The 27,067-nt window shown below is 42.9% G+C and overlaps 4 protein-coding genes across 38 annotated transcripts in view; 1 reads left to right on the forward strand and 3 right to left on the reverse strand.

The window, feature by feature from the left end:
- Positions 1–2,035: 2,035 nt before the first annotated feature.
- On the reverse strand, positions 2,036–6,114 carry LOC118398849 (leucine-rich alpha-2-glycoprotein-like). 30 transcript variants are annotated; one of them, XR_008071389.1, is made up of 4 exons: positions 5,978–6,114; positions 2,608–5,652; positions 2,424–2,469; positions 2,036–2,354 (listed from the first exon to the last, which is right to left on the reverse strand). XR_008071389.1 is itself a non-coding variant. In XM_035794616.2 (2 exons), exon 2 carries the CDS (start codon positions 5,640–5,642, stop codon positions 4,626–4,628), a length of 1,017 nt encoding a protein of 338 aa, XP_035650509.1. In that variant the 5' UTR covers positions 5,643–5,652; positions 5,978–6,114; the 3' UTR covers positions 2,036–4,625. The 30 variants fall into 30 exon arrangements, 1 of the variants encoding a protein (XP_035650509.1); XR_008071388.1 differs by having other exon boundaries at positions 2,424–2,515; XR_008071386.1 differs by having other exon boundaries at positions 2,036–2,377; positions 2,424–2,515.
- A 275-nt stretch (positions 6,115–6,389) lies between these two features.
- On the reverse strand, positions 6,390–8,574 carry LOC118398850 (leucine-rich alpha-2-glycoprotein-like). Its single transcript, XM_035794617.2, has 2 exons — positions 8,435–8,574; positions 6,390–8,153 (listed from the first exon to the last, which is right to left on the reverse strand). The coding sequence occupies exon 2, from the start codon at positions 8,141–8,143 to the stop codon at positions 7,145–7,147; it is 999 nt and encodes a 332-aa protein (XP_035650510.1). The 5' UTR covers positions 8,144–8,153; positions 8,435–8,574; the 3' UTR covers positions 6,390–7,144.
- Positions 8,575–8,708: 134 nt separating this feature from the next.
- LOC118398851 (solute carrier family 66 member 3-like) lies at positions 8,709–13,962 on the forward strand. Its single transcript, XM_035794618.2, has 7 exons — positions 8,709–9,175; positions 10,234–10,316; positions 11,305–11,374; positions 11,771–11,828; positions 12,216–12,336; positions 12,748–12,789; positions 13,034–13,962. The coding sequence occupies exons 1-7, from the start codon at positions 9,012–9,014 to the stop codon at positions 13,123–13,125; spliced, it is 630 nt and encodes a 209-aa protein (XP_035650511.1). The 5' UTR covers positions 8,709–9,011; the 3' UTR covers positions 13,126–13,962.
- The window catches only part of LOC118397897 (rho-associated protein kinase 2-like), a 73,354-nt gene continuing 59,704 nt past the window's right edge, over positions 13,418–27,067 (reverse strand). Inside the window, exons 23-35 of one of the 6 annotated variants that reach the window (XR_008071395.1) lie at positions 26,730–26,823; positions 26,462–26,556; positions 25,324–25,515; positions 23,053–23,224; positions 22,476–22,709; positions 21,743–21,810; positions 21,360–21,448; positions 21,018–21,096; positions 20,601–20,871; positions 20,142–20,454; positions 19,532–19,624; positions 17,157–17,260; positions 16,136–16,208 (exon numbers count right to left, since the gene is read on the reverse strand). Coding sequence is in view for 4 of the 6 variants with exons in the window: in XM_052471288.1 (XP_052327248.1) it covers positions 17,161–17,260; positions 20,142–20,454; positions 20,601–20,871; positions 21,018–21,096; positions 21,360–21,448; positions 21,743–21,810; positions 22,476–22,709; positions 23,053–23,224; positions 25,324–25,515; positions 26,462–26,556; positions 26,730–26,823 (1,707 nt within the window). In the remaining 2 variants the exon portion in view is untranslated. Of the gene's footprint in view, positions 16,209–17,149; positions 17,261–19,531; positions 19,625–20,141; positions 20,455–20,600; positions 20,872–21,017; positions 21,097–21,359; positions 21,449–21,742; positions 21,811–22,475; positions 22,710–23,052; positions 23,225–25,323; positions 25,516–26,461; positions 26,557–26,729; positions 26,824–27,067 lie in introns of all 6 variants that reach the window. The other 5 variants (XR_008071393.1, XM_052471288.1, XM_052471287.1 and 2 more) reach the window with 5 other exon arrangements.

A 27,067-nucleotide genomic window follows, 5' to 3' on the forward strand; every position in this document is an offset into this window, starting at 1 on the left:
GTACACAGCCCATCTGTAAATTGCCCATTCAATCTCCCTACCTCATCCCCTTATTGTTTTTATTAACTTTTTTGCTCTTTTGCACACTAGTATTTCTGCTTGCACATCATCATATGCACATCTATCACTCCAGTGTTAATTTGCTAAATTGTAATTACTTTGCCACTATGGCCTATTTATTGCCTTACCTTCTCACGCCATTTGCACACACTGTATATATATACTTTTTTCCTATTGTGTTATTGACTGTACGCTTGTTTATTCCATGTGTAACTCTGTTGATGTTTGTGTTGTTTTGTTTGATCTTGGCCAGGTCGCAGTTGTAAATGAGAACTTGTTCTCAACTGACCAACCTGGTTAAATAAAGTTGAAATAAAAATGAATATATATATTTTTTTTACATGAATCCTTTTCACCGTTTTCTTTCTGTCATGCATAATAAACACGCTCTAAAACGTTTTTTAAATGATTTGTAAATACTTTCCTAAACTTATATAATCTAGAATTGAAGCTGAACTGGAGACAAATATGCATATATTTAGATGGCTCCCGACTGGTGCAGCGGTCTAAGGCACTACTGGAATTGTACCCTGGTTCAATTCCAGGCTCTATCACAACTGGCCATGATTGGGAGTCCCATAGGGTGGCGCACAATTGGCCCAGAGTCATCCGGGTTTGGCCGGGGTAGACCATCATTGTAAATAAGAATTTGTTCTTAACAGACATGCCTAGTTAAATAAAGGTTAAATAAAAAAATACAATTAAAATATATCCCTAATATCTGAACCAGTTCTCTCAATATGTTCTTGTGAGTCTGTCGATAAAATTCTAACTGAAAGGTACACCATTTTTAAGGGATGGCTTAAGATACTGTACACGTACTTGAAAACCCTATTGAATTAAAACTCAATGAGAAAATCTGTTGAAAGGGCAAGTGGGAGGGTTTCAACTGTTGAATGAAATGTATTCAGAGCGTGCAAAGTAGCCACACCTGCAGAGCTAGTGACCGAATAAGTTAAATCTGAACAGAAAATACTGAGAACTGTGTAGGAAAGGTGTATGAATCAGCCCCTTAATGAACTGAATTTTCATTCACTGCCTGAATTGAAAAGAGAATTGACCCCAACCCTGAGTCAGACAGCAATATCCATTAATTATAATCCACATAATAATTCACATTTCCGATTGCTACAGGACTATTTTCATGCTTTAGCAAATTAAGATCCTACACCTGTATGCTATCATTGAGGTATGATGAGTAGGTTCACCCTTAAAGTTAATTTATGCTTGATCTGAAAATGTAGTCAGGCGCTACATATTGAGGGTGTGACGCAATTGCGTAGCCTCCAGAGGCGGCCAGAGGCCACATTTTGTAACAGTGAGGAGGTATAGCTCTACATTGACAAAATTTGTTGAGGGTAGGTGGGGGTGGAAGGTCCTGTATAAATACAAACTCACTTCCTTGACAACTTCCTTCACAACAACTCTGCGCTGTTTGGCGAAGCGCAAGAAGTACGAATTCCCTCGCTGCGCAGCCGTATCACCTTTAAGTGCAGATGGCAGATTGACCATGTAGAGCTGCAGGTAGGTATTTAATGGGCACGTCGCTACCTCCTCTCACCGAGCTGCAGGTAGGTATTTAATGGGCATGTCTCTTCCTCCTCTCCTCTTCCTTCCTCCCCTCTCTAAAATGACCATGAACTGTGGGATTTCAAGGGCGCTGACATAAGAAATCCGACATGTGGGGTCTATTGAAAATAAACGTTTCAAAGCTTTGAGTACAGAAAAATTAAGTCTACTGTACATTCATAGGGCGTCATTGTAAATAATAACTTGTTCTTACTAGTTAAATAAAAATGATAGTGGGAAACAATACTGTTTTCCTTTTCCAAATTGCACCCTATTCCCTTTATAGGGATAGGGTGCCATTTTGGATGAACACAATTTTCTATTCAATCAAACACTGTAAATCACAGCAATTCCATAAAGCATTTCTAGCCACAACTTGTTTTCAGTCTATTACTATAAAGCACTATAGCGTTCACAGCATTTTATTGAGATGCCATTCTCTACCCAAATGTTTAGGATGGCAAAAATACATTTCAGTTTTTCAAATGTAGAATATGAAGTTGTTATTAGTATTTATTTTACAAGGCAGAGATATTGAGCACTTACTAGTCATACTCATATCACATCACCCTCATTTGGAAGATGAATTACATTTGAACTCTTCATCTTGTAATGAACCATGTTTGTTTGGCCCTGCCAATAACATTTTAAAAGCCCTGCCAATAACATTTTAAAAGCCCTGCCAATAACATTTTGAAAGCCCTGCCAATAACATTGTAAAAGCCCTGCCAATAACATTGTAAAAGCCCTGCCAATAACATTTTAAAAGCCCTGCCAATAACATTGTAAAAGACCTGCCAATAACATTGTAAAAGCCCTGCCAATAACATTGTAAAAGCCCTGCCAATAACATTTTAAAAGCCCTGCCAATAACATTGTAAAAGACCTGCCAATAACATTTTAAAAGCCCTGCCAATAACATTGTAAAAGCCCTGCCAATAACATTGTAAAAGCCCTGCCAATAACATTGTAAAATACCTGCCAATAACATTTTAAAAGCCCTGCCAATAACATTTTAAAAGCCCTGCCAATAACATTGTAAAAGCCCTGCCAATAACATTGTAAAAGCCCTGCCAATCACATTGTAAAAACCCTGCCAATAACATTTTGAAAGCCCTGCCAATAACATTGTAAAAGCCCTGCCAATAACATTGTAAAATACCTGCCAATAACATTTTAAAAGCCCTGCCAATAACATTTTAACAGCCCTGCCAATAACATTGTAAAATACCTGCCAATAATATTGTAAAAGCCCTGCCAATAACATTGTAAAAGCCTTGCCAATAACATTTTAAAAGCCCTGCCAATAACATTATATATATGCCATTTAGCAGACGCTTTTATCCAAAGCGACTCATGTGTGCATACATTCTACGTATGGGTGGTCCCGGGAATCGAACCCACTACCCTGGCGTTACAAGCGCAATGCTCTACCAACTGTGCTACAGAAGGACCACTGTAAAAGACCTGCCAATAACATTGTAAAATCCCTGCCAATAACATTTTAAAAGCCCTGCCAATAACATTTTAAAAGCCCTGTTAATAACATTTTAAAAGCCCTGTAAATAACATTTTAAAAGCCCTGTTAATAACATTTTAAAAGCCCTGTTAATAACCTTTTAAAAGCCCTGTTAATAACCTTTTAAAAGGCCTGTCAATAACATTTTAAAAGCCCTGTTAATAACCTTTTAAAAGCCCTGTTAATAACCTTTTAAAAGCCCTGTTAATAACCTTTTAAAAACCCTGCCAAGAACCTTTTTTTTTATCACTGTCAGTCAGTCATTACAGTGCGGCCCGATGTCAGAGCACACACTCCGTCTCGTCCATCCTGATCAGAGAGAAAGGTCACCTGTTCGTGGGCAGAACGAGCGTAGGACGCATAAAGATGCACTAGAGATCTCTTATCTTTGCCATCTTTGTCTTTGTCTGATGCCACCAGCTATTGAGGGATTTTTCTCTTTTAAAGTGGTCAATTTCCTCTCCTATGATTGTCTTGGCAGTACATAGGTGCGTACCACCACCTACTGTGCCGGAGTGTGTGAAGTCAGAACACGTCAAAGTTGGTGATTTAATTATGAAATGTTTACTCAGGAGTATAATTCATTGGCTGACACCTCCTGCTGACTTGGATGGAATTATTTAATCCTTCTTTAACCCATAGCAAGTCCCACCCAGTTGGCTACTTCAAAATGGTTAAAGCCCTCAATTGCACTGTCCATTGTAAAACTGGTTTTGGCGCCCTCTATCCAACTCTATTGTACGATGCCGGGGGAAAACGCTCCGACGTCCGCTGCCGTTCCAGGAAGCCATGTTTTCTTCCGCTCTTCAGCAAATATTTATGATCAGGGTTTAATTTTCATTAGTAACCACCTCTGGAGACGTGGCTGCTGCTTTACAAGAGTCATAAATTATTGGGTCTCTCACTTACTGTGATCAAGGACTCCTGAGGACAGAGAGGCCTGTGCCACATCCACAGAGGACTCTCTCTCTCTCTCTCTCTATCTATATATATATATATATATATACATTGTTGTTGTCAACCATGTATTTATTATACATTAGAACAACTGTTCAGGACAGGTTACTCAATAGTCTACTAGGGAGTTTATCGTGCAAAAACATTGAATATGATGCCACCTAGTGCCAGGGGACCGTCCTAAGGGTATCCACAAATATACAGAAGCCTTAATTGAAATGCAAGAGGTATTTATCTCAAACGTGTGTGTGAGTATATATATATATACAGACAGACAGAGAAAGACATTTTAGCCAATCAAAACACAGAATAATTTGCAGTTGTTACCTGAAGAGTGGGCCTGTTTTATTTGTCAGTTTTGAGGCCTAGATCTTTCTCTGTCAGAGACACAACCGCTGGTCCTTAACAACCAGGGCTGGCACATTTCACCTCCTCCAGAAAGAACACTCTCCCCGGGGTCATACTGAGACACCTCCACAGCTCCCCACCGTCTTATTGTTTAATATAAATATAAAATAAATCAGAGTCCTAGCTCACTGTCAGTTAGTGACATAACTGATCGTTCCTTCAGAGACTCAGGGCTGGCACACCTGATGTCATCGGCCAGGAAAGCTTTCTTCTGGTTCTTCTGCAGCCACTTCCACAGGTCCTCCACCTTCTTATCACACACCCAGGGGTTCTGGCTGAAGGCCACCCAAAGATGATTGCTTGTCCATGGGGAGGAGAGCTGCTCCAGCAGGGTGTTGGAGATGTGACCAAGCCGGTTGAAGTTGAGAAACAGGAACTCGAGGCGATGGAGCCCCTGGAGGAGAGTCGGGGGAAGCTTCTCCAGTTGGTTCTCCTGGAGGAAGAGGTGCGTCAGGTTTGGGGTGTTCCTGAAGGCGGAAGGGTCCAGGGCGCTGAGTTGGTTCCCCTCCAGGTTGAGCCTCTCTAAGCTGCTCAGAGGATTCAGTGCCCCCGCCAGGAGCTTCTCCAGGCGGTTATGGGAGAGGTCAAGGTTCTTCAGGTGGCGTAGTTTCTGGAACAGGGCTGTGGGTACGGCCGTCAAGTGGTTCCCTGATAGGTCCAGCCAGGTGAGGTTACTGTTGTCAGGGAGCCAATCAGCATCCACACCGCTGATCAGGTTGTTCTTCAGCACCAGGTTACGCAGCGGAGCGTGGCTGAAGACATATGGTGGCAGGAAGTGCAGGTGGTTCCCTGTGAGATCCAACGTGTGCAGGTGAGGGACAGCTCTGAGGAGATCTGAAGGAAGTGTGCTCAGGTTGTTGTAATATAGTTGGAGCTCTTTCAGAAGGGGCGTGGCCTGTAAGTGGTGGGCAGTAATCGTGCTGAGGTTGGTGGATTGGATGGACAAGGAGGTGGTGTTGCCTGGGAGACCATCGGAGGGGAACTGGGAGAGGGAGTCGTCACTGCAGACCACCTTGGTGTCGCTGGAAGAGAAATGGCAGGTGCACATGTCTGGGCAAGAGAGGGCGCCATTGTTACGGCTGCAACAACAGGTCAGCACACACAGAGGAAGGAGGAACCAGGTGCTCATCTTTCTAAAACTGTGAAACAAAGAGATAGTTGGGCCTCAAAACATACATGATTTAATATTTGCAGAAGTGTATGTTAACGCAAAAGACATAGGTGACTCATAAATCATAAAGAATTCCTTAATGCTCTGTAACATCAAGTCCATTATACATGCAGTTGTTTTAATGGATGACACTATTCTGATCGGTATCTTTTAATGTTCGTTATAATCATAAGTCGTAAATAATGTATAACAAATAACTTGAGTTATAGTTTTTTTCAGATACAGATAAAAGTATTGTTTGTCAAGAGGATTAAGACACAGTAATTAAATCAAAGTCCTTTAGTTCACCTTACCTGAAGTCTTGCTGTCATTCATGTTTTGTTGCCTTCATTGGCTTGCTTGTTTCATCTGCTCTTACGACTATTTCAATGCTCCTTATATAAAATGTGTGTGTGTGTGTGTGTGTGTGTCAGGCTATGCACCAGACAGAGTAAATAATGAGTGGGTTTAGATAAAGTCCACAACCTGTTTTTGTGGATTTATTGCAAAATGTAAACAAAGAAATAGAAACCTGGGCAACTGGGGAATTTCCATTCTTAGTCATTCATCATACGCTTATTTTTTTGCTGTAACTATTTTTGGGGTAGTTGAAAACATGACATGGGCACTCTACACAACAACGACAAAATATCATGTAAATTAGCAGTTGAATTTCAGCTATTTTTGTTACGTTCGTTGTTGGAATGAGACCAAGGTGCAGCGTGGTAGGGGAACATCTTACCTTTATTTCAAATTAACACCAAACAAATACAAAATAACCGTAAAGTTCTGCAGGCTCTACAGGAACTAACCAAATCAAGATCCCGCAACTGAAGGTGGGAAAAAGGGCTGCCTAAGTATGATCCCTAATCAGAGTCAACGATAAACAGTTGCCTGTGATTGAGAACCATACTAGGCCAACAAAGAAATAGAAACATAGATTTGCCCATTCAAGTCACACCCTGACCCAACCAAATAGAGAATAAAAAAGGCTCTAAGGTCAGGGCATGACAATTTTGGTAATTTTTTACAGGTCAAATATAAATTGTTGATGTGAACAAAGTGACTGCGGTGGCCTGTTGTTTGCATTTCCTTCAGTTATGTTCAGAGATTAATATCAGTACGTGTTTAATTAAGCCTTTAACATATGACTACTTTTACAACAATTTTACTTAATACATCATTATTTAATAGGAATATTATTCAGTCAAGACGTGGGGCCAGTTGGTGGGGTATTTATACCCCTTTCTGACAGACTAAGGTGCTAGAGAGCAAGGCTAGGACACCAAGATAAGTCATTTAAAATTCAAATTCAGGTCACTTTTTTATTTACGTGGATGTGTGCAGAATTATGATGAAAATACACAATATGCAATAGACCAACATTACCTTAGATTCATTTGAGATATGAGTTCAATAGACCACAGTTTGAGATAGGTTAAAGTGATAATTCATAATCTGAGTGAAAAAGGTTTGATGGATCAGAGTCCTAGCTCACTGTCAGTTAGTGACATAACTGATCGTTCCTTCAGAGACTCAGGGCTGGCACACCTGATGTCATCGGCCAGGAAAGCTTTCTTCTGGTTCTTCTGCAGCCACCTCCACAGGTACTCAACCTTGCCATCGCACACCCAGGGGTTCACCGTGAGGTCCAACCCCTGCTCATCAATGGAGTGAAGTTGGTCCAGCAGACCAGGAGGGATGTGGCTCAACAGGTTATCATCCAGACTCAGGTGCGCCAGGTTTGGGAGGCCATGGAACAGGGTTGTTGGCAGTTGTCCAAGCCGGTTCTCCAGAAGAAACAGGTGTGTCAGGTTGAGGTTGTTACTGAAGGTAGACACGTCCAGGGTGCTGAGTTTGTTCCCCTCCAGCGTCAGCCTCTCCAGTTTGGTCAGAGGGTGTAACGAATTTGGTGGGAGCTTCTCCAGGTGGTTATGTGAGAGGTCAAGGTTCTTCAGGTGGCGTAGTTTCTGGAACAGGGCTGTGGGTACGGCCGTCAAACGGTTCCCTGACAGGTCCAGCCAGGTGAGGTTACTGTTGTCAGGGAGCCAATTAGCATCCGCACTGCTGATCAGGTTGTTCTTCAGCACCAGGTCACGCAGGGGAGCGTGGCTGAAGACATTGGCGGGAAGCTGATCCAATGCGTTACCCGAGAGAGCCACCGAGAACAGGTGAGGGACACCCCTGAAGAGATCTGAGGGAAGGGTGCTCAGGTTGTTGTTGTACAGGTAGAGCTCCTGTAGAAGGGGTGTAGCTCTCAGGTGCTGTTCTGAGATGGAGCTGATGTTGGTGAACTGGATGGTGAGGGAGGTTGTGTTGCTTGGAAGACCGTAGGAGGGGAACTGGGTGAGTGGGACTTCATTACAGACCACCTCTGTTTTTCTTGGGGATATGTAGCATTTGCAAAGGGCTGGGCAAGAGAAGGTGCCATGGCAACAACATGCCAGAAACAGGAGAGGAAGGAGAAACCAGATCTTCATCACTAAGGCACTGAGCAAGGGAAAAGAGAGAGGAATGCTCATAAATGTTAGTTATTCTCCTGTCGGGAAATAAAAATAGCTTTGCAATTAAAATGCAATTGCTAAAGTGCTGTGCCTATAATGTTATTACAAGCGTAAATAATTGATTTGATTACATTAAATGTGGATATTTCCAACTATAGTAGGTTACATTTCTCAGTGCTTAGATCACTAGTATAGACATGTCCTTAGGCTTCTGTCCAAAACTATGAGCATATTGATCAATAAAAAGTTATTTGAAATGTCACTTACCCTGGTTTTATAATTGTCTAAAATAATGCTGTAAATTATACCAGCTCCTGTTTTGTATCGTCCAGTCAGAATGGTTTCAACATTGTAGACGGGAATTAGGAAGGTGGATAGCCTGCCCTACAATCATTAATCATTGAGTAAATAATGAGCGATCAGCACTTGGCGGGAACAAACAGTTCCAAAAGTGAATCACAAACCTCTGGAGAAATAGGCCTACATACATCTGTGTCATATTTCTTTCACGTTTTTCAAACTCACTGACCATCATATAGGCAGGCACAACTATAACTAAACATACAGTATATAGGCTACTGTTGTAACTGTATAGTTTGTCATCCATGTAATGTAATATAACGCTTCTTTGAAATACAAGCCATACAAATTCGGGGGCGCACTTCAACGCTCACTATGTGATGGCCAAAAGGTTATTGCTTGAAGTAATATACTGGAAAAATGCTCAGCCACCTGTCCAATTCTCTCCGGTAGACTGACTACACGCTGTCAAGTCAATCCGGCAACAAACAGGAGTGATTGGAGACCACAAGTATCATTATTTTTTACCCAATACCTAGACAATATGCTAACGTCACCTGTAGACGACTCGAACATTTTGTTACACTTGTTAAATTATAGTACATTCTGCTTCTGTTTAGTGTCTAAAATCCCGTCGATTGTTCTCGTAGCAAGAGCGAAGTCTTCCAAGGGATTCAGCCTGAAGGGCTTGCTGTTGGAGTTGACTGGGTAAGTTAAGGACATCTCCACACGTCTGTACTCACATAGCTGTGTTTCAGACTAGCTTATTGGTACATGTATGTAAAACTTAAGCATACATAGTCTAATTTGCACGGATAAATTGAGACATAAAAACAACGGGTTTTATTTTTGTTTGGGGGGGTCTAGTACATTTCGATGTTTTTGTAATAACTAGGAAGCACCAATGATGGCTGTTTTGCTATTAATCAACTAGAGAACAGGTTACATCATCAACTACTAAATTAATGTCAAGTGGTTTGAAACATCTCATCTCCTCTGAGTAGGAACAGCATATGACATTCAATGTATTTCTTCTAAAGCATACTTCATTAGATATAGGCCTATAACCCATCAAAGATGCATTTCCGATAACGTTTCCAGATGCTATACCTACAGTCCTGTCTACCTTCTGAAATAACTTTGATCCCCCCTGAACTCTTCCTCAGCTTTCATTAACTTTGAAGCGACGTGTAGGGGAAGAGGGGCTTAAACTAGGCATTCTATACTGTACTGGTCTCAGTATAGCTCGGCTGCAGCTGTGGTGCCCCATTACACTGTCACTCGACCCACTGGTAAATGTCAACTGGAAATGGATGGGGTACAGACTGATGGGGAGCGTCTGACTTTGGGAGAAAGGAGTGAGGGGAACCAGGGTGTCAGTTGGCAGCATGGTAAAGGCAAGGGCGACTCCTAACCCAACACCTAGCTACCTTGTCAAGAGATTCGGATTCAGATGTAATAGCTAAGGTGTTGGGTTGACAGTCTAAATGTCCCGGGTTCAAGGCCAGGTCGGGACAACCTCATGACTTCACTACAGTACAACATACTACAGAAATCAGACTCCCCTAATCCTAATTCCCTGCAGTACAGTTTTGTGATTTAGTGTGTTGGCATACATGCAGCCTGTGTGTCTGGTCACTCTGCTGGTACTGGCATCTAAATGAATCCACTGTCTGTCTGCCTGCCTCTCTGTCTGTCTGTCCCTCTGTGTCTGTCTGTCTCTCCCTCTCTGTCCGTTCATCTGTCTGCATGTCCTTCCATTCCAGATATGTCGTGTTTGTCACCTACCAGATTCACCATGCTGCACCATCTTCCACGTTCCTGGAGTACCCGATACTCATTGCCCAAGGTGATGTTGCACAATATGATGCTATCATGTGCAATGATTTGTGCTATGCCCCCATCATGGCACACGTCATGAAAGGGTGTTCTTCCTGTGTGTGTGTGTGTGTGTGTGTGTGTGTGTGTGTGTGTGTGTTCTGAGTGAAATATATATAAATAGAGCATTGTGTGTGTGACAGAGAAGAAGATCCTTAAAGGTGAACTTCAGTATTTTACAACTTGATGTTAATGTTTTTTCATCTTGAAAGTATATGGACCAGGAGAAACTGTAATCCGGGGTTATTTTTTCTTAAAAAAGAGCTAATGTGCGCTAATGTGATTAGCATGAGGTTGTAAGTAACAACAACATTTCCTAGGACATAGACATATCTGATATGGGCAGATGCTTACATTCTCATTAATCTAACTGCACTGTCCAATTTACAGTATCTATTACAGTGAAATAATACCATGCTATTGTTTGAGGAGAGTGCACAGTTATGAACTTCAAAATATATTAATAAACCAATTTGGCACATTTGGGCAGACTTGAAACAACATTTTAAACAGCAATGCAATGGTTCATTGGATCAGTCTAAAACGTTGCACATACACTGCTGACATCTAGTTGCCAAAATCTAACTGCACCTAAACTGGAATAATACACTGTGGCCTTTCTCTTGCATTTCAAAGAAGATGAAAAAAATAATTTAAAAAGCATGTTTTTTTCTTTGTATTATCTTTTACCAGATCTAATGTGTTATATTCTCCTACATTCATTTCACATTTCCACAAACTTCACAGTGTTTCCTTTCAAAGGGTATCAAGAATATGCATATCCTTGCTTCAGGTCCTGAGCTACAGGCAGTTAGATTTGGTTATTACTTTTTATCCTTCCCATAGACTAGTTACAGGGTGAAGAATTACCTAACATTAACTACTGAAATCCCCCTTTAACAAGCCTGTTGCATTAACTAAGAGGTGTAAATTGAAGCACAGTGTATTTTTTGTTTTAGACACCGTCCTGCTTCTGCTCATCCTCTATTACAATGGGAAAGCCAAGCACAGCTTGATCTACATTGCACTGTATCCTCCACCCAATCAGAATGCAGATGCTCAGGTAGATTTGACCGATTACAATCTTTCACAGACACAATTATACATTAAAGACCACTGAAAGGGGTGAGCGATGTGAGAGCGTGTATGCTATTTGTGTTTTGCTGAGGGCGATTGCGTTTTAATTGAAGGGGAGGGAGTCAGTACAAGTGTCTGACTCTCATGACAACCGTAACCAATCACTGAGTACAAGTGTCTGACTTGCATGACAACCCTGACCAATCACTGAGTACAAGCGGCTGACTCATGACAAACTTAACCAATCACTGAGTACAAGCGGCTGACTTTGACAATCCTAACCAATCACTGAGAAATGACAAACATTGCTCACTGTCAGCTGTTGTAGTCTTTAATGTTCCACTCTAGATTTGTAGGGGGATGGAAACTTGTCACACTACAAGATTGGATCATTGATCTGGCTATGGTAAGTATAGCATGTTAGGTCCCACTTTAAACAAACTACAACTTGTGAGGCTTAGTGAAGGATTCATAAACTGTTTATAAGGCCTATATAGATGCTCCAGAAATCATTCAGCTGTTAGGTGACTTGTGTATAGGCCTTAATCCTGTTTCTGAGGGCCCACAGTGGGTGTGCAGGCTTTTGTTCCAGACCAACACAATCATCCAATCATCAAGCCCTTAGTTGAATCAGGTGCGTTAGGACGGATCTGCCCTCCGTTCTTACCCAGTGGGGCTTAAATCAGGCTGTCATTGTACATACAAATGTGTCCCTAATTGACCTGCCTGGTAAAAAAGGTAAAAAATAAAATAATCTTCATGTCTGTTCTTGGTCCTGTTTCTACCCCTTCAGAGCCTCTGTACCTTAATCAGTGCCAGCAGTAAGTTTGCCTCTGCCCAGTGCCTGTACCAGTCCAAGGACTCCTCCGGGGTCAGTGCCCTCGCCTGGAGCATATCCTGCTACACCTGCTTGGGTGAGTACCAAGCCAAGGGAGGGGAAGAGACTGTGGTCCAATTCCTCTACCATTCAAAGTGTGCACTTGTTCACACCCCTTCATGTATTTACAAAGAATGGATTGGTGTAAGGAAATGATGGAAACTCCCAATACTTACATCCAATCCACTGCTTTTAAATCCATGAGGAGTGAACAGGTGGACACTTCAGGTTGAAGAGTAGAGAATCTGACCACAAGTTTGGTACTAAAACAGTAGGCCTTTTCCATTGGTCATTTTGTATTGTGGGGGTCTGAATGTTTAAAGGGATATTTCACCCTTTTGTAATTTGAGTGAACTGTCTCTTTAATACAGTAATGGAGATATAATTGACTGTTTTGAGGGTTTGTTTGTGCGTCTATGTTTTTACACTTAAATCCTCTGTGTTTCAGCGAGGATGTTCACTACAATTATGACAACAGCAGACATACAAGGTCAGTATCTACTGCCTACCTTGTAGAGACTTGGCAATCACCATGTGATCTTAGTCCATAGAGATGTATTAGAGCTCATTTCATACTTTTGCTGAAATAGGGCTTTAGGCCAAGTGGGTCCTCTACCCAACTCTATGGCTTCGATGAAATAGATCACTTTCTGAAAGTTCAACAGAAGTTATAAACATTAGGAAGTGAGCCCACAGTGATCAGTTTGTGGCCTTTGGTTCTTTGATTCTTCCAGTTCTCACCCGGTTCGCGGTCTTGTCATCGCTCAATGGATTTGTGCTGGCCATGATATTCCACTACAGAAGAGATGTCAAAAAGGTGGAATGAGCTTTGGAGATGAGTCTGTCAGTCACCTGAGTCATATTCTTCACGCAGCAAACAGAAGAACAGAATGACACATGGAGGGACTAACTGGACTTAAAACTGGACTGTCCTATAAAGAAAACTAGCATTTTCACATGCAAAATGTCTGACTTGTGAAACCACAAACAAGGTCTTATCCACTGGTCTTTTGGTCCCAGAACATGGTATTGAAGCAACCCGTAGGAAGAAAAAGTCTTAAATTCTCCAAAATGATGAGCAATACAAGTAAAACACATAATAAAGAATATTCACTGTCTTATCGAGTACAGTATTTATTCTGATTTTTTCCAACAAGCCATGTAGTAGACGGGCAGTGATATAGAACATAAATTGAATATATTGTTCCAGTTCTGTCTGATGGTCAGCATTGTTTACTGAAGCCTGAAAACTGATGACGAGAAACTCCGGGGGTGAAGTATTCTCTAGGTACAGATCTAGGAATAGTTTCCCCTCCCCCAATCCTAACCATTAGTGGGGTAAATACAAAACTGACCCAGGATCAGCGTCCATTGGGGCAACTGTGGAAGAATATTCCCACATTGTACTTCATGGTTCACCTTATTCGGTCATAAAGACAAACACTTTAGCTTGTTTCCAGATCCATTTGTGCCGTTTTGCCCCTTTGGTTGGTGTTGTTGACAAAACAGCACAAACAGAGCTGGGACTAGGCTACAAACACTTTACTCTGATAATGTAACATGATTTGAATGAAGTAATACACTCATCTAAGTATCAATTGTAGACTAAACTCAGATTTCACACTTTAAATTATATGTTTTATACATAGCCTATCTTGTAACATTACAGGGAAAAATATGTGCAGTGAAATATTTAGTTTTCGTAAAAATAAATATATCACATACGATACCAGTCAAAAGTTTGGACACACCTACTAATTAAAGGGTTTTAATTTTTTAAAACTTTTATCATACATTGTAGAATAATAGTGAAGACATCAAAACTATGAAATAACACATGGAATTATGTAGTAACCAAGAAAGTGTTAAACAAATGAAAATATATTTTATATTTGAGATTCTTCAAAGTAGCCACCCTTTGCCTTGATGACAGCTTTGCACACTTGGCAGTCTCTCAACCAGCTTCATGACGTAGTCACCTGGAATGCATTTCAATTAACAGATGTGCCTTGTTAAAAGTTAATTTGTGGAATTTCTTTCCTTCTGAGCCAATCAGTTGTGCTGTGACAAGGTATACAAAAGATAGCCCTATTTAGTAAAATACCAAGTCTATATTATGGCAAGAACAGCTCAAATAAGCAAAGAGAAACAGCAGTCCATCATTACTTTAAGACATGAAGGTCAGTCAATGCAGAACATTTCAAGAACTTTGAAAGAATCTTCAAGTGCAGTCGCAAAAACCATCAAGCGCAATGATGAAACTGGCTCTCATGAGGACCACCACAGGAAAGGAAGAACCAGAGTTACCTCTGCTGCAGAGGATAAGTTCCTTAGAGTTACCAGCCTCAGATATTGCAGCCTCAAAAAATGCTTCAGAGTTCAAGTAACAGACATCTCAACATCAACTGTTCAGAGGAGACTACGTGAAGCAGGCCTTCATGGTTGAATTGTTGCAAAGAAACCACTACTAAAGGACATCAATAAGAAAAATAAACTTGCTTGGGCCAAGAAACACGAGCAATGGACATTAACAGGTGGAAATCGGTCCTTTGGTCTGATAAGTCCAAATTTTGCGATCTCCGCATGTGTGGTTCCCACCATGAAGCACGGAGGTTGTGTGATGGTGCTTTACTGGTGACACTGTCAGTGACTTATTTAGAATTCAAGGCACACTCAACCAGCATGGCTACCACAGCATTCTGCAGTGATATGCCATCCCATCCGGGTTTGCACTTAGTGGGATTATAATTTTTACATTATCATTCTTACACCTCCAGGTTGTGTAAGTTCTATTTGACCAAGAAGGAGAGTGATTGAGTGCTGCGTCAGATGACCTGGGTTCCACAATCACCTGACCTCAACCCAATTGAGATGGTTTGGGATGAGTTGGACCGTAAAAATGCTCAGCATGTGGGAACTCCTTCAAGACTGTTGGAAAAGCATTCCAGGTGAAACTGGTTGAGAGAATGCCCAAGAGTGTGCAAAGCTGTCATCAAGGCAAAAAGTGGCTACTTTAAAGAGTCTTAAATATAAAATATATTTAGATTTTTTTTGACACTTTTTTGGTTACTACATGATTCCATGTTTTATTTGATAGTTTTGATGTCTTCACTATTATTCTACAATGTAGAAAATAGTAAAAATAAATTAAAACCCTTGAATTAGTAGGTGTCCAAACCTTTGACTGGTACTGTATCTTTGTGGCAATAATACACTGACAGAACACGTATTCCTATATATACACACACCTAATACAGACCCATCTAATTATATAGCTTATGAGGATCACCCAGGCATGTAAAGACACAGGCAAATCTATGGCTAGGTCTGTATGTATTTCATCATGACATTTATAAAATAAGGCAGTTTTAGAGCGACCTGCAAAGTATTTCATTTTCTCGATCCATGAAATCATGGAATTGTACAAATTTGCCAGGACATGCATAGTGTATGAAGCCTGGTGCCAGATCGGTTTGTGCCGTCTTGCCATTGGCATGACAACAGCACAGCAATGGAGTTGGCAAGACGGCACAAACGGATCTAGGACCAGGCTATACTGTAGAAGGCAGAAGGTGAAACCATTTGGTTTACTGAGACATATGCAAGTCCGACTGCAGTCCTTACATGAATGCAACGTTAACCTGACCCTCTTTCCCTAAAATATCTGGCGTTTTAAAGTCTTTGGTTGAATCCAAAATGGCACCTTACTCCCTATATAGTGCAACTACTTCTGACCAGAACCATATGGGCCCTGGTCAAAAGTTGTGCACTATATAGGGAATAGGGCCCCATTTGAGACACTGCCTTTGTCTCTGAAAAGGCAAAGTAGATGTATAGGTTCCACTGTGTTCAGGCTCCAGTCCACATGATGTGAGAGGATTCAGCACATCTTTGTATCATAGAGGTAAACTGTGAAGAGAGAAAATAAATTAATTCATATGGCATTTTGCTAGATGAAGTCGGATTACGCACACGAAGAGTGCGTGCAAAAACCCATACAGACAACAAACAGCTAACAAAACACCACACACACACACCACACAGCTAATAAAACACCAGCCATCACCACCACAAACTAGCAGCACACAGCATGCAACGAAAAACAAAGATTTGTTGAGAACTTCTCTGACAACTCAAACGCACATTAACACTGACTGTGGTGGGTTCTTCAGCAGAACACTGACTGTGGTGGGTTCTTCAGCAGAACACTGACTGTGGTGGGTTCTTCAGCAGAACACTGACTGTGGTGGGTTCTTCAGCAGAACACTGACTGTGGTGGGTTCTTCAGCAGAACACTGACTGTGGTGGGTTCTTCAGCAGAACACTGACTGTGGTGGGTTCTTCAGCAGAACACTGACTGTGGTGGGTTCTTCAGCAGAACACTGACTGTGGTGGGTTCTTCAGCAGAACACTGACTGTGGTGGGTTCTTCAGCAGAACACTGACTGTGGTGGGTTCTTCAGCAGAACACTGACTGTGGTGGGTTCTTCAGCAGAACACTGACTGTGGTGGGTTCTTCAGCAGATATTATTATCATATTGTAGTGAATGTCCAACTCAGTGACTCCCATCAGAAAGCTCTACACAACCCAACCATTACTGGCAATCAATTATGTTTAATGCCCCTATTGGAATCACACAAAACATGCATAATAGTGATAATACCGGTATGCTATTTAGTAGACACTTGTATCCAAAGCGACCTACAGTACAGTGAGTGCATACATTTTTAGTCTGTTATCCCTCTCAGAATTGAACCTACGACTGAGGTGCCATGCTCTTACCAATGGAGCCACACATGCATCAGGCCTCAACAAAAACTCAATTTCCCAGCAGCCACTGCTGAAGTTACCCCTCACTTCCTCAGAAGCCGAACATATCATCATCATCATCATCATCATCATCATTGACATCCTCCAACGACCAACTCCAGTCCTTCAGGCTTTCAAAATCAACAAGCAATCTGAAACGGTAGAGGGAGTCCCCCTGGTGTCATTCCATGGCCTGCAGTCCATGTTTTAGTCAGACACTACAGTGAGCAATTCCTGATTCTCTACCCTTCTGCCCTAACTGTTCACTTTCATGGATTGAAAAAGACTGGTGTAAGAAATATGGTGCAAACTCCCTAGTTCAGCCCATATACACACCAATCCAGTTCACTCCTAGATAGAGAACGGTAGAGAATTGGGACATGGGGTCAGCCCTGTACAGTAACTTGAAATGCATGACATGAGGCAGAGGGTGGAGGAGCGGCTGAGAGAGGGAGTGGTTAGTAGAGATGACATGGAAGAGCGGCTGAGAGAGGGAGTGGTTAGTAGAGATGACATGGAAGAGCGGCTGAGAGAGGGAGTGGTTAGTAGAGATGACATGGATGAGCGGCTGAGAGAGGGAATGGTTAGTAGAGATGACATGGAAGAGCGGCTGGGAGAGGGAGTGGTTAGTAGAGATGACATGGAAGAGCGGCTGAGAGAGGGAGTGGTTAGTAGAGATGACATGGAAGAGCGGCTGAGAGAGGGAGTGGTTAGTAGAGATGACATGGAAGAGCGGCTGAGAGAGGGAGTGGTTAGTAGAGATGACATGGAAGAGCGGCTGAGAGAGGGAGTGGTTAGTAGAGATGACATGGAAGAGCGGCTGAGAGAGGGAGTGGTTAGTAGAGATGACATGGATGAGCGGCTGAGAGAGGGAGTAGTTAGTAGAGATGACATGGATGAGCGGCTGAGTGAGGGAATGGTTAGTAGAGATGACATGGAAGAGCGGCTGGGAGAGGGAGTGGTTAGTAGAGATGACATGGAAGAGCGGCTGAGAGAGGGAGTGGTTAGTAGAGATGACATGGAAGAGCGGCTGAGAGAGGGAGTGGTTAGTAGAGATGACATGGAAGAGCGGCTGAGAGAGGGAGTGGTTAGTAGAGATGACATGGAAGAGCGGCTGAGAGAGGGAGTGGTTAGTAGAGATGACATGGATGAGCAGCTGAGAGAGGGAGTGGTTAGTAGAGATGACATGGATGAGCGGCTGAGAGAGGGAGTGGTTAGTAGAGATGACATGGATGAGCGGCTGAGAGAGGGAGTGGTTAGTAGAGATGACATGGATGAGCAGCTGAGAGAGGGAGTGGTTAGTAGAGATGACATGGATGAGCGGCTGAGAGAGGGAGTGGTTAGTAGAGATGACATGGATGAGCAGCTGAGAGAGGGAGTGGTTAGTAGAGATGACATGGAAGAGCGGCTGAGAGAGGGAGTGGTTAGTAGAGATGACATGGATGAGCGGCTGAGAGAGGGAGTGGTTAGTAGAGATGACATGGATGAGCAGCTGAGAGAGGGAGTGGTTAGTAGAGATGACATGGATGAGCGGCTGAGAGAGGGAGTGGTTAGTAGAGATGACATGGATGAGCAGCCGAGAGAGGGAGTGGTTAGTAGAGATGACATGGATGAGCAGCTGAGAGAGGGAGTGGTTAGTAGAGATGACATGGATGAGCAGCTGAGAGAGGGAGTGGTTAGTAGAGATGACATGGAAGAGCGGCTGAGAGAGGGAGTGGTTAGTAGAGATGACATGGAAGAGCGGCTGAGAGAGGGAGTGGTTAGTAGAGATGACATGGATGAGCAGCTGAGAGAGGGAGTGGTTAGTAGAGATGACATGGATGAGCAGCTGAGAGAGGGAGTGGTTAGTAGAGATGACATGGATGAGCAGCTGAGAGAGGGAGTGGTTAGTAGAGATGACATGGATGAGCGGCTGAGAGAGGGAGTGGTTAGTGGAGATGACATGGATGAGCGGCTGAGAGAGGGAGTGGTTAGTGGAGATGACATGGATGAGCAGCTGAGAGAGGGAGTGGTTAGTAGAGATGACATGGATGAGCAGCTGAGAGAGGGAGTGGTTAGTAGAGATGACATGGAAGAGCGGCTGAGAGAGGGAGTGGTTAGTAGAGATGACATGGAAGAGCGGCTGAGAGAGGGAGTGGTTAGTAGAGATGACATGGATGAGCAGCTGAGAGAGGGAGTGGTTAGTAGAGATGACATGGATGAGCAGCTGAGAGAGGGAGTGGTTAGTAGAGATGACATGGATGAGCAGCTGAGAGAGGGAGTGGTTAGTAGAGATGACATGGATGAGCGGCTGAGAGAGGGAGTGGTTAGTGGAGATGACATGGATGAGCGGCTGAGAGAGGGAGTGGTTAGTGGAGATGACATGGCAGGCAGTGCAGCAGACTGACAGTCACACACAATACTGACTGGGGTCTGCTACTTACAGTCTAGCAGAGTGATTAGCACTAGTATGATGGGGGGTTCAAAGGTGAGGAGTCAAGTGTCAGTGGAGGATGATTCTGAGCATGGGGCCAGCACTAAAGGGAAGTGGCCAGTGGAAGAGAGTGAGTTAGGAGCTAGCTGAGCATGTGAGTAAATGAGTTTTCCAGCATTCTGAGGCTTTCTACACCCTTCGTATTCATTGCTAAGGTGAACGATGGACCTCACACTGATGACACCGACTTGGCTTTGGTTATTTGACAAGGTATAGTGTTGAAAGTGTGTGTAAGTCCAGGACTAGGCATAAACTTTGTCTGGGAAACCGGCACATAGAGTTGTGACAGTTTGGAATAAGTATTGTCCATAAAAGACTCAAGCAACAGCAAGAACATTGTGCCATGATTGCAGATTTGTTTATAAGATAAGTTACTTATTAGCTCATAAACTGGCAATTAAGCTAAGCAAGATGACTCTGGTCTAAAAGACAAGTAACATAAACCATTATGTGATTACTGTGGAAAGTTCCTAGAATGAATAGTCTGACAAGTACACTCCTACACTACACAACATTTGAAAGATTTCCAGTTCCTAGTCAAACCCCACCCATAGTCTCACCTGGGCTTCCCTTCGAGCTGAGTCTTCTGGCGGCTGGGCTGGACCTTGATGGCTCCGCGGTAGGAAAGGCTAGGGGAGTTGCGGGGGGGAGAGCGTTGTGGGGTGTTGCGGGGGGAGGCTTGTGGGGAGGTTTCTGGGGAGGAGTGAGAGGGTGGCTCGGGGGCTTGGGCAGCAGAGGCTGCAGTGGGGGCGGGGCTAGGGGTGGGGTGTTTCCGGGGGATGCGTTTGATTAGCTGGCTGACCCATCTCTTCTGCTCTGTCTGAGAGCCGGCCAATAGGAGCAGGTCTTTGGCCGTGGACATGTCATAGTTTACTGAGGAGAGACGAGGGTTAAGGTTAGTCAATACACTCTAAAACAGGTAGAAAAACCATTATGAACTGTGATGTACATTGATTAACAATACTAGTGGAGTATTTGAACCACGGCCCAACAAGATGTGACCTTTGCCCTCTACTGACCCCTGCAGGGGGCGATGACCTCCTCCTTCCGGTCTAGGTGGTCCTTGTGGCACTTGGTGTGGCAGCGGCGGCACTCCAGCGCGGGCGGCGGCTTGAACACGTTCCACAGGGGTCGCGTGCATGCCTCGCAGCTCGACGGCAGGTGGTAGAATGTGGGGATGAACTCGTGACCCTTGTGCCTGACGAAGGACGAGCGCTCGCCTGTCAGCGTTAGAGGCTCCGCCGCAAACTCTTGCTCCCGCTTGCTCTCGCCCTCATTGGCGTACAGAATCTGTGAGGGGGAAGAAAGGGAAGACAGAAAAGAGAGGGATGAGAGAAGTGAAATTCACCATTAACAGTTTTTCTACTGCTCAAAACAGAGGAATGTAAAACTAGTCCAGGACAGCTTGGCTCAACTTTGTGTCTGAGTTATGTTACCTGGAATATCCGGGGGATTTCTTTGACGTCAGCGCGGTACACGTCCGTCTGAGTGACCGGTCGGATGTGGAACAGCTTACTGCAAGGAGGAAAGAACAAGGTTATGAACAAGGTTATGATAGGCATCTCAATACAAGCAGTTGGTCTCTATCAGCAGAGGCCATAGGAATTCATGGGACGAAAACAGAGGCTTCGTCTCAAATAGCACCCTATTAGCTACATAGGTCTCTAGTTAAAACCAGTGCACTATGGGCCCTAGTTGAAAGTAGTTCAATATATAGGGAATAGGGTTCCATTTGGGAGCAGACAGAGCCACATAAGAATGTGGATGTCTTCACTCACTTGATGTCTAGGATCATGAAGGGGTTGGACTGCTCTCGGTCCATCTCACTGTTGTAGAACAGAATCTTCTTACTGCTCACTACCACATACTGTCAGAGAGAGAGAGAGAGAGAACAGTCACATTTTATCATCTCAAATGCTGGGGAGATATCAACGTCTGTAGTCATGGGTTCAAATAGTGTTTGTTTTCCTTTGAATACTTTAGTGTTTGATTGAGACTGCCCGGAGTGTTAAATGGACATTGTTTACACTTTTGGGACTATTCCACTTGTTTCCATTGAGCCAGGATAGCTCAATCGATCGCAGATAAAGCATTTCAAATACTATTAGTACCCAGGACTGTATTAGCAGAAGGATAGGTGGAGCCAGAGGGAGCAGCATACCTTTCTATCCCATCCAAACCTCTTGGTATTCTTGGCAGGAAGTGACAGCCAGCCCTCCAGCCTAGTATCTGTTTTGCATAAGGGAAAAGTGAATTACATTAGCAAATAAGAGCAATACACTATTCCAGTATATTCCATACTGCAGAGAAGTAGCGGAGGTTAGGAGCCAATCCACACGGCACACTTTGTCTCAACAAGTTAAACCCCTGTTGTCAAAACAAACACATTGCGTGCATCATATTATGCCCTTTAGCCAATTAATTTATCTCTATAAACATTTTTTACATGACTTCCTTGCAATTGTATTTTGGTATCATCTACTAATTGTGCAGGGCTGCTTCGAAAAGACACCCCATAAGTCGTGCACTCATTATGGGTCAAAGAAGTGCATTATATAAGGAATAGGGGGCCATTTCAGATACAGCTCAGGAACCCTACACTGGATCCATTCCAAAAGACAAACAATGTCTAGACAGTCCTCATACTATAGTTTGAGTCAACTCAAGGTTAACAGGGGCCACAAAATGTTCGGCTGCGACTTTCCGCACACAGCTGCAAAACACCAGGCAGTATTAGTAGCACTGTAAAGCCACTGTCAGTAGTGTTAGACACACAGCTGAGTAAAGCCACTGTCAGTAGTGTTAGACAGACAGGCGAGGCGGGAGAGAGAAGGTGCGTATTTTTGGCAACTAGCTGCATTGTGTTTGAACTTTGAACCAGCATGCGGGTTCACCTGCACCACTGCGGTCAGGCTCTGGGGGCGGCTGCTCATAGGTGAGGGCCAAAGGTTGGCGGCCATGTTCTAACCACCCATCATTTCCTTCATACTCCTCCCCCTCCTCCTCCTCATCCTCAAAGAGAGGGTGAGATACTCTGAAGGAGGGCCGGGTGGCAACGCTGACAGATTTCTGCGTGCGCTGGTAGTGGAAGGACATGGACTCAGAGGTCTGGGAGTGAGTGATGTGCACTACGCAGCCACAACAGAGAGAGAGATAGAGAAAAAGGATGAAGGGAAAACAGGCAGGAATAAGGAATAACAGGTGTATCTTAAAGCAGAGGTTTAGGAATAGTGAAACAAGGGGTGGGAAAGGCCATAGTGATGGGGGAAATAAACGTGTGAGGGACATTGTGCTGAGACAGAGAGATAGGGGAGGATAGAGGAGAAGAAATACTGTGGAAAGAGACAGCACAGAGATGGAGGAGGATTGACTAACAATTAGTGTTAAATTACTACGTGCTCTGCGCTTTGACTCGGGTGCTCTGCGTTTTGACTCGGGTGCTAAAGTGAGGGGGCTTGAAAGTGTTGTTACCTGGGTAACCGCTGTCGTCCATGTCCAGGTCGTTACCACTGCTGAAACTAGTGGAGTCCATGGAGGTGATGCTCAGAGAGGTCAGCTGACAGCGCAGCTGCTCGATGTCACTGTCCTTACTGTCCAAGGCCATCTGCAGCTCAATGTGCACCTGGCTCTCGTCTGATATCACCTGGAGGTGGAAATACACACACACACTTTTGAATTTAGCAGAAAGAATGTCAGTTAGTTTGGATTTACTGGTGTCTTCATATCGATGTAATTGTGGGAGGTCATTACAGCCAACTGGCCTCATTCCCCACAGCACAACCTAGTAATAATAACAACAACAAAAACATGTGAGATGCTCTCACAGTGAAATGTTCACAGCAGCAAGTGGTTGTGTGATGCTGAGTTTAACATTGTGATTGTGTTTTGGTCGGACTAGTGCTGAGCGATAAGTGCTTTTTGAGGTAGTTTCCGTTATTAAAAAAGTATCACGGTTTTCGATTTCAATATTTATTTTTTAACATTAAATGCATTTAAAATAAATGACATGACAATGATTTTAGAGCTTTGTAATGGAAATTCCAAAGCCACAAATAGTGAACATTCAATTTCCAAAACATTGAAAATATTCCATTGTCTCTATCAAAATAATAATAAAACAGTTCAGTTGTGTATATTACTATATTAACAACTTGATTCTTTTTCATTCCTCAGTCATCATCTCATCGCTGCTCAGACAGTAGCAGTCAGCCAGCCAGTTCTCTCTGTGTTCCCCATAATGTACTGCCTTCAGTCATCCTTTAGGTTGCCTGCCTAAGCATGCTGCAGAGCGGTCTGACAAAATCATTTGACTAGTTTTTCCAAAGTAGATAAGACATACTTTCACAAACGGTCTCTGTCCTTCTCGTTGTTGTGTTGTGTACATTCCTCCCTCATTTGTGTGCATCTAACCTAATGTTGCAGGCGTAAAAGTGTATCCGTCCAGAGATCTGTGCCATCACAGCAGCAAGATTTGTGACCTGTTGCCACGAGAAAAGGGCAACCAGTGAAGAACAAACACCATTGTAAATACAACCCATATTTATGCTTATTTATTTTATATTACACATATACATATACATTTATGTATGGTCCTTCTGTAGCTCAGTTGGTAGAGCATGGCGCTTGTAACGCCAGGGTAGAGGGTTCGATCCCGGGACCACCCATACGTAGAATGTATGCACACATGACTGTAAGTCGCTTTGGATAAAAGCGTCTGCTAAATGGCATATATATATATATAAATATACATTTACATATATATATATACATATATATATATACATATATATTTATATATATATATATACATATATATATACATATATACATATATACATACATACATATATACATATATACATACATACACATATACATACATACATACATACATACATACATACATACATACATACATAAAATATGACATTTGTAATGTCTTTATTGTTTTGAAACTTCTATATGTGTAATGTTTACTGTTAATTTCACTTTATATATTCACTTTATATATTATCTACCTCACTTGCTTTGGCAATGTTAACACATGTTTCCCATGCCAATAAAGCCCTTGAATTGAATTGATCTGTATATAATGACTAGATGCTCATGTTTCCACCTTAACAATGGGAGTCGTTGTCCCAAAGGCGGGAAGGCAGGCGACAAGCTTAAGTTCAAAGTTCACCCATCAGATTTATTTTGGACATTTGTCTCTTGTCCGAGACGGAAAAAATAGGCAGATTATGTTCATTGTAGTTAATTGCCACGTAGATTGAATATTTGGCTTACTGAAAACTACAATTGCCTTCAGCTCAGCGTCCCCCATAAAGTTCTTGACTTGAATTCTCTTTCGACAAATGCTGCATTGAACTCACAAAACAAATAAAAAAAACATTGGTCAAATTACGAAACGTTGGTTAAATCGCTCAGCACTAGGTTGGACTGACTGACTGCCTGTTAAAGAGGATGTGTGATGGTTGGTATAAGGTTGTGGTTGTGTTTTGGTTGTACGGACTGACTGCCTGTTAGTGGTTGGGTTATGGTTAGTATAAGGTTGTGCTTTGGTTAGTATACGGTTGTGGTTGTGTGATGGCTAGTATAAGGCTGTGGTTAGGTTGTACTGACTGACTGCCTGTTAAAGTGGTTGTGTGATGGTTAGTATAAGGATGTGGTTTGGTTCTACTGACTGACTGCATGTTAAAGTGGTTGTGTGATGGTTAGTATAAGGTTGTGTTTTAAACTGACCGCCTGCATGTCGTTGATCTCTTTCTGGTACTTGATGATGGTAGAGTTGAGTTTCTCCTTCTCTGACCTCAGCTCCAGCTGCAGCTTCCTGTTCTCCTTCTCCTTCCTGCGCACGTCCAGCGTGTCGTCGCGGTTGTGACCCGTTCGCAACGTCTCCCTGCGGTTCATGATCTCGGCCAGCTTGTTGATCGCCTGGTGGGTATGTACATATACAGTCCACAATATATTATGGTAATGGACAGCACACTGCAATATATATTCTCAATGAAAAACACGTTATAGGCTGGTTTCTCTGACACACGATTCAGCCTAGTCCTGGAACAAAACACACATGTAATGGAGATTCTCTATTGAGTATGCCTTTTAGTCCGGGACTAGGCATCTGACCCTATATATTAAATCAACAAATAGATGCATACTATGTAACATTGGAGTTCTGTCGCTGTCCTGCTGAACCCAGGACATGAACAAACCCATAATTTGTATTCCAGGTGCTAGCGTTTTATGCTAACCATTACCCTACCAATAACATGGGCAGTGTTCAAATACCTATACTTGCTGTCTAAATAGTAAGCATTTGGGGTATGTGAAAATATACAATTTTATAGAAAGTGACATTTTGGGAAAGACAATGCTTTAAATGCCAGGATGTCATATACTCATTTCCATCTAGTAGAATTCACTGCACACTATTGAGGAAGAACAGCTGATAATCAGATATGACGAGCTGTACCCAAATGAACTATTGATTCCCGCCAATGTAATCGTGCATTCTCAGTATGGATGAGCCTAGTATGTTGATATTTGTTGTGTACCTCATCTGTTTTCACTAAACAGTACATTCTAAATAGTATGTAGTACTATTAGTACACAGTATTTAACTTACTACTGTAACGCACTCTGGATAAGATCGTCTGCTAAATGACTAAAATGTAAAGATGTCGTTTTAGTAAGTAGTAGACAAGATAGACTTCAGACACAGACATCGTCTTAGTAGGGTTAGGGTGACGCTACTACAGGTCTCAGGGCAGGTGATGTCACCGCAAGATGGCTGCTAGCGCTCACTAGCCAGCTAGTTCACACGTGACACACATCTGTCCAGTCTCATCCGCCCAGTCTCATCCGCCCAGTCTGTCACCTGAATCTTGAGCGTTCTCTCCGTCTGCAGCTGCTTCTCAAAGGACATCTTCACACAGTTCATCTGTCTCTCCTCCTCTCTCGCCTTCTGCAGCTCTGTGGACCAAACCAATACCAAACATTCTCACAACACCCCTGGAATGTTTTGGACAACAAACAGCATCACCAAACCAATACTAAACATTCTCATAACATCTCTGTTACATTCTGGCCACTGTGAACCGGGGCTCAGAGCACAAGGGGTCTAGACAATGAGAGGGGTGACTCACGTTGCTGCATCTCCTTCAGTTGGTTATTGAGCTCCTCCTTCTCATTGGCCAGGTTGGCCACGTCCACTGTCAGGGTGCGGTTGGACTCCTCCAGCTGTAGGAGACAGCAGAGGACAGATCGGCGTTACAGACACTCGAAGTACTGTGTGTGTGTGTGGTCTTTTCATGCGAGTACAGTACATTAAAAAAAAAATGTCACAACAAGCCTGATGGAAAAAGCACATTTTCCAGTAAACTTTCCAAATGTCAGCAAAATCAAAATACGCAAGACAAATTGGGATCTTTTTGTGTCTGTAAAATAAGTAATGTGAGAATGAATATAATAATAATAATAATAA

The sequence above is a fragment of the Oncorhynchus keta genome, chromosome 19 (genome assembly GCF_023373465.1).
Source record: "Oncorhynchus keta strain PuntledgeMale-10-30-2019 chromosome 19, Oket_V2, whole genome shotgun sequence".
NCBI lineage: Eukaryota > Metazoa > Chordata > Actinopteri > Salmoniformes > Salmonidae > Oncorhynchus > Oncorhynchus keta.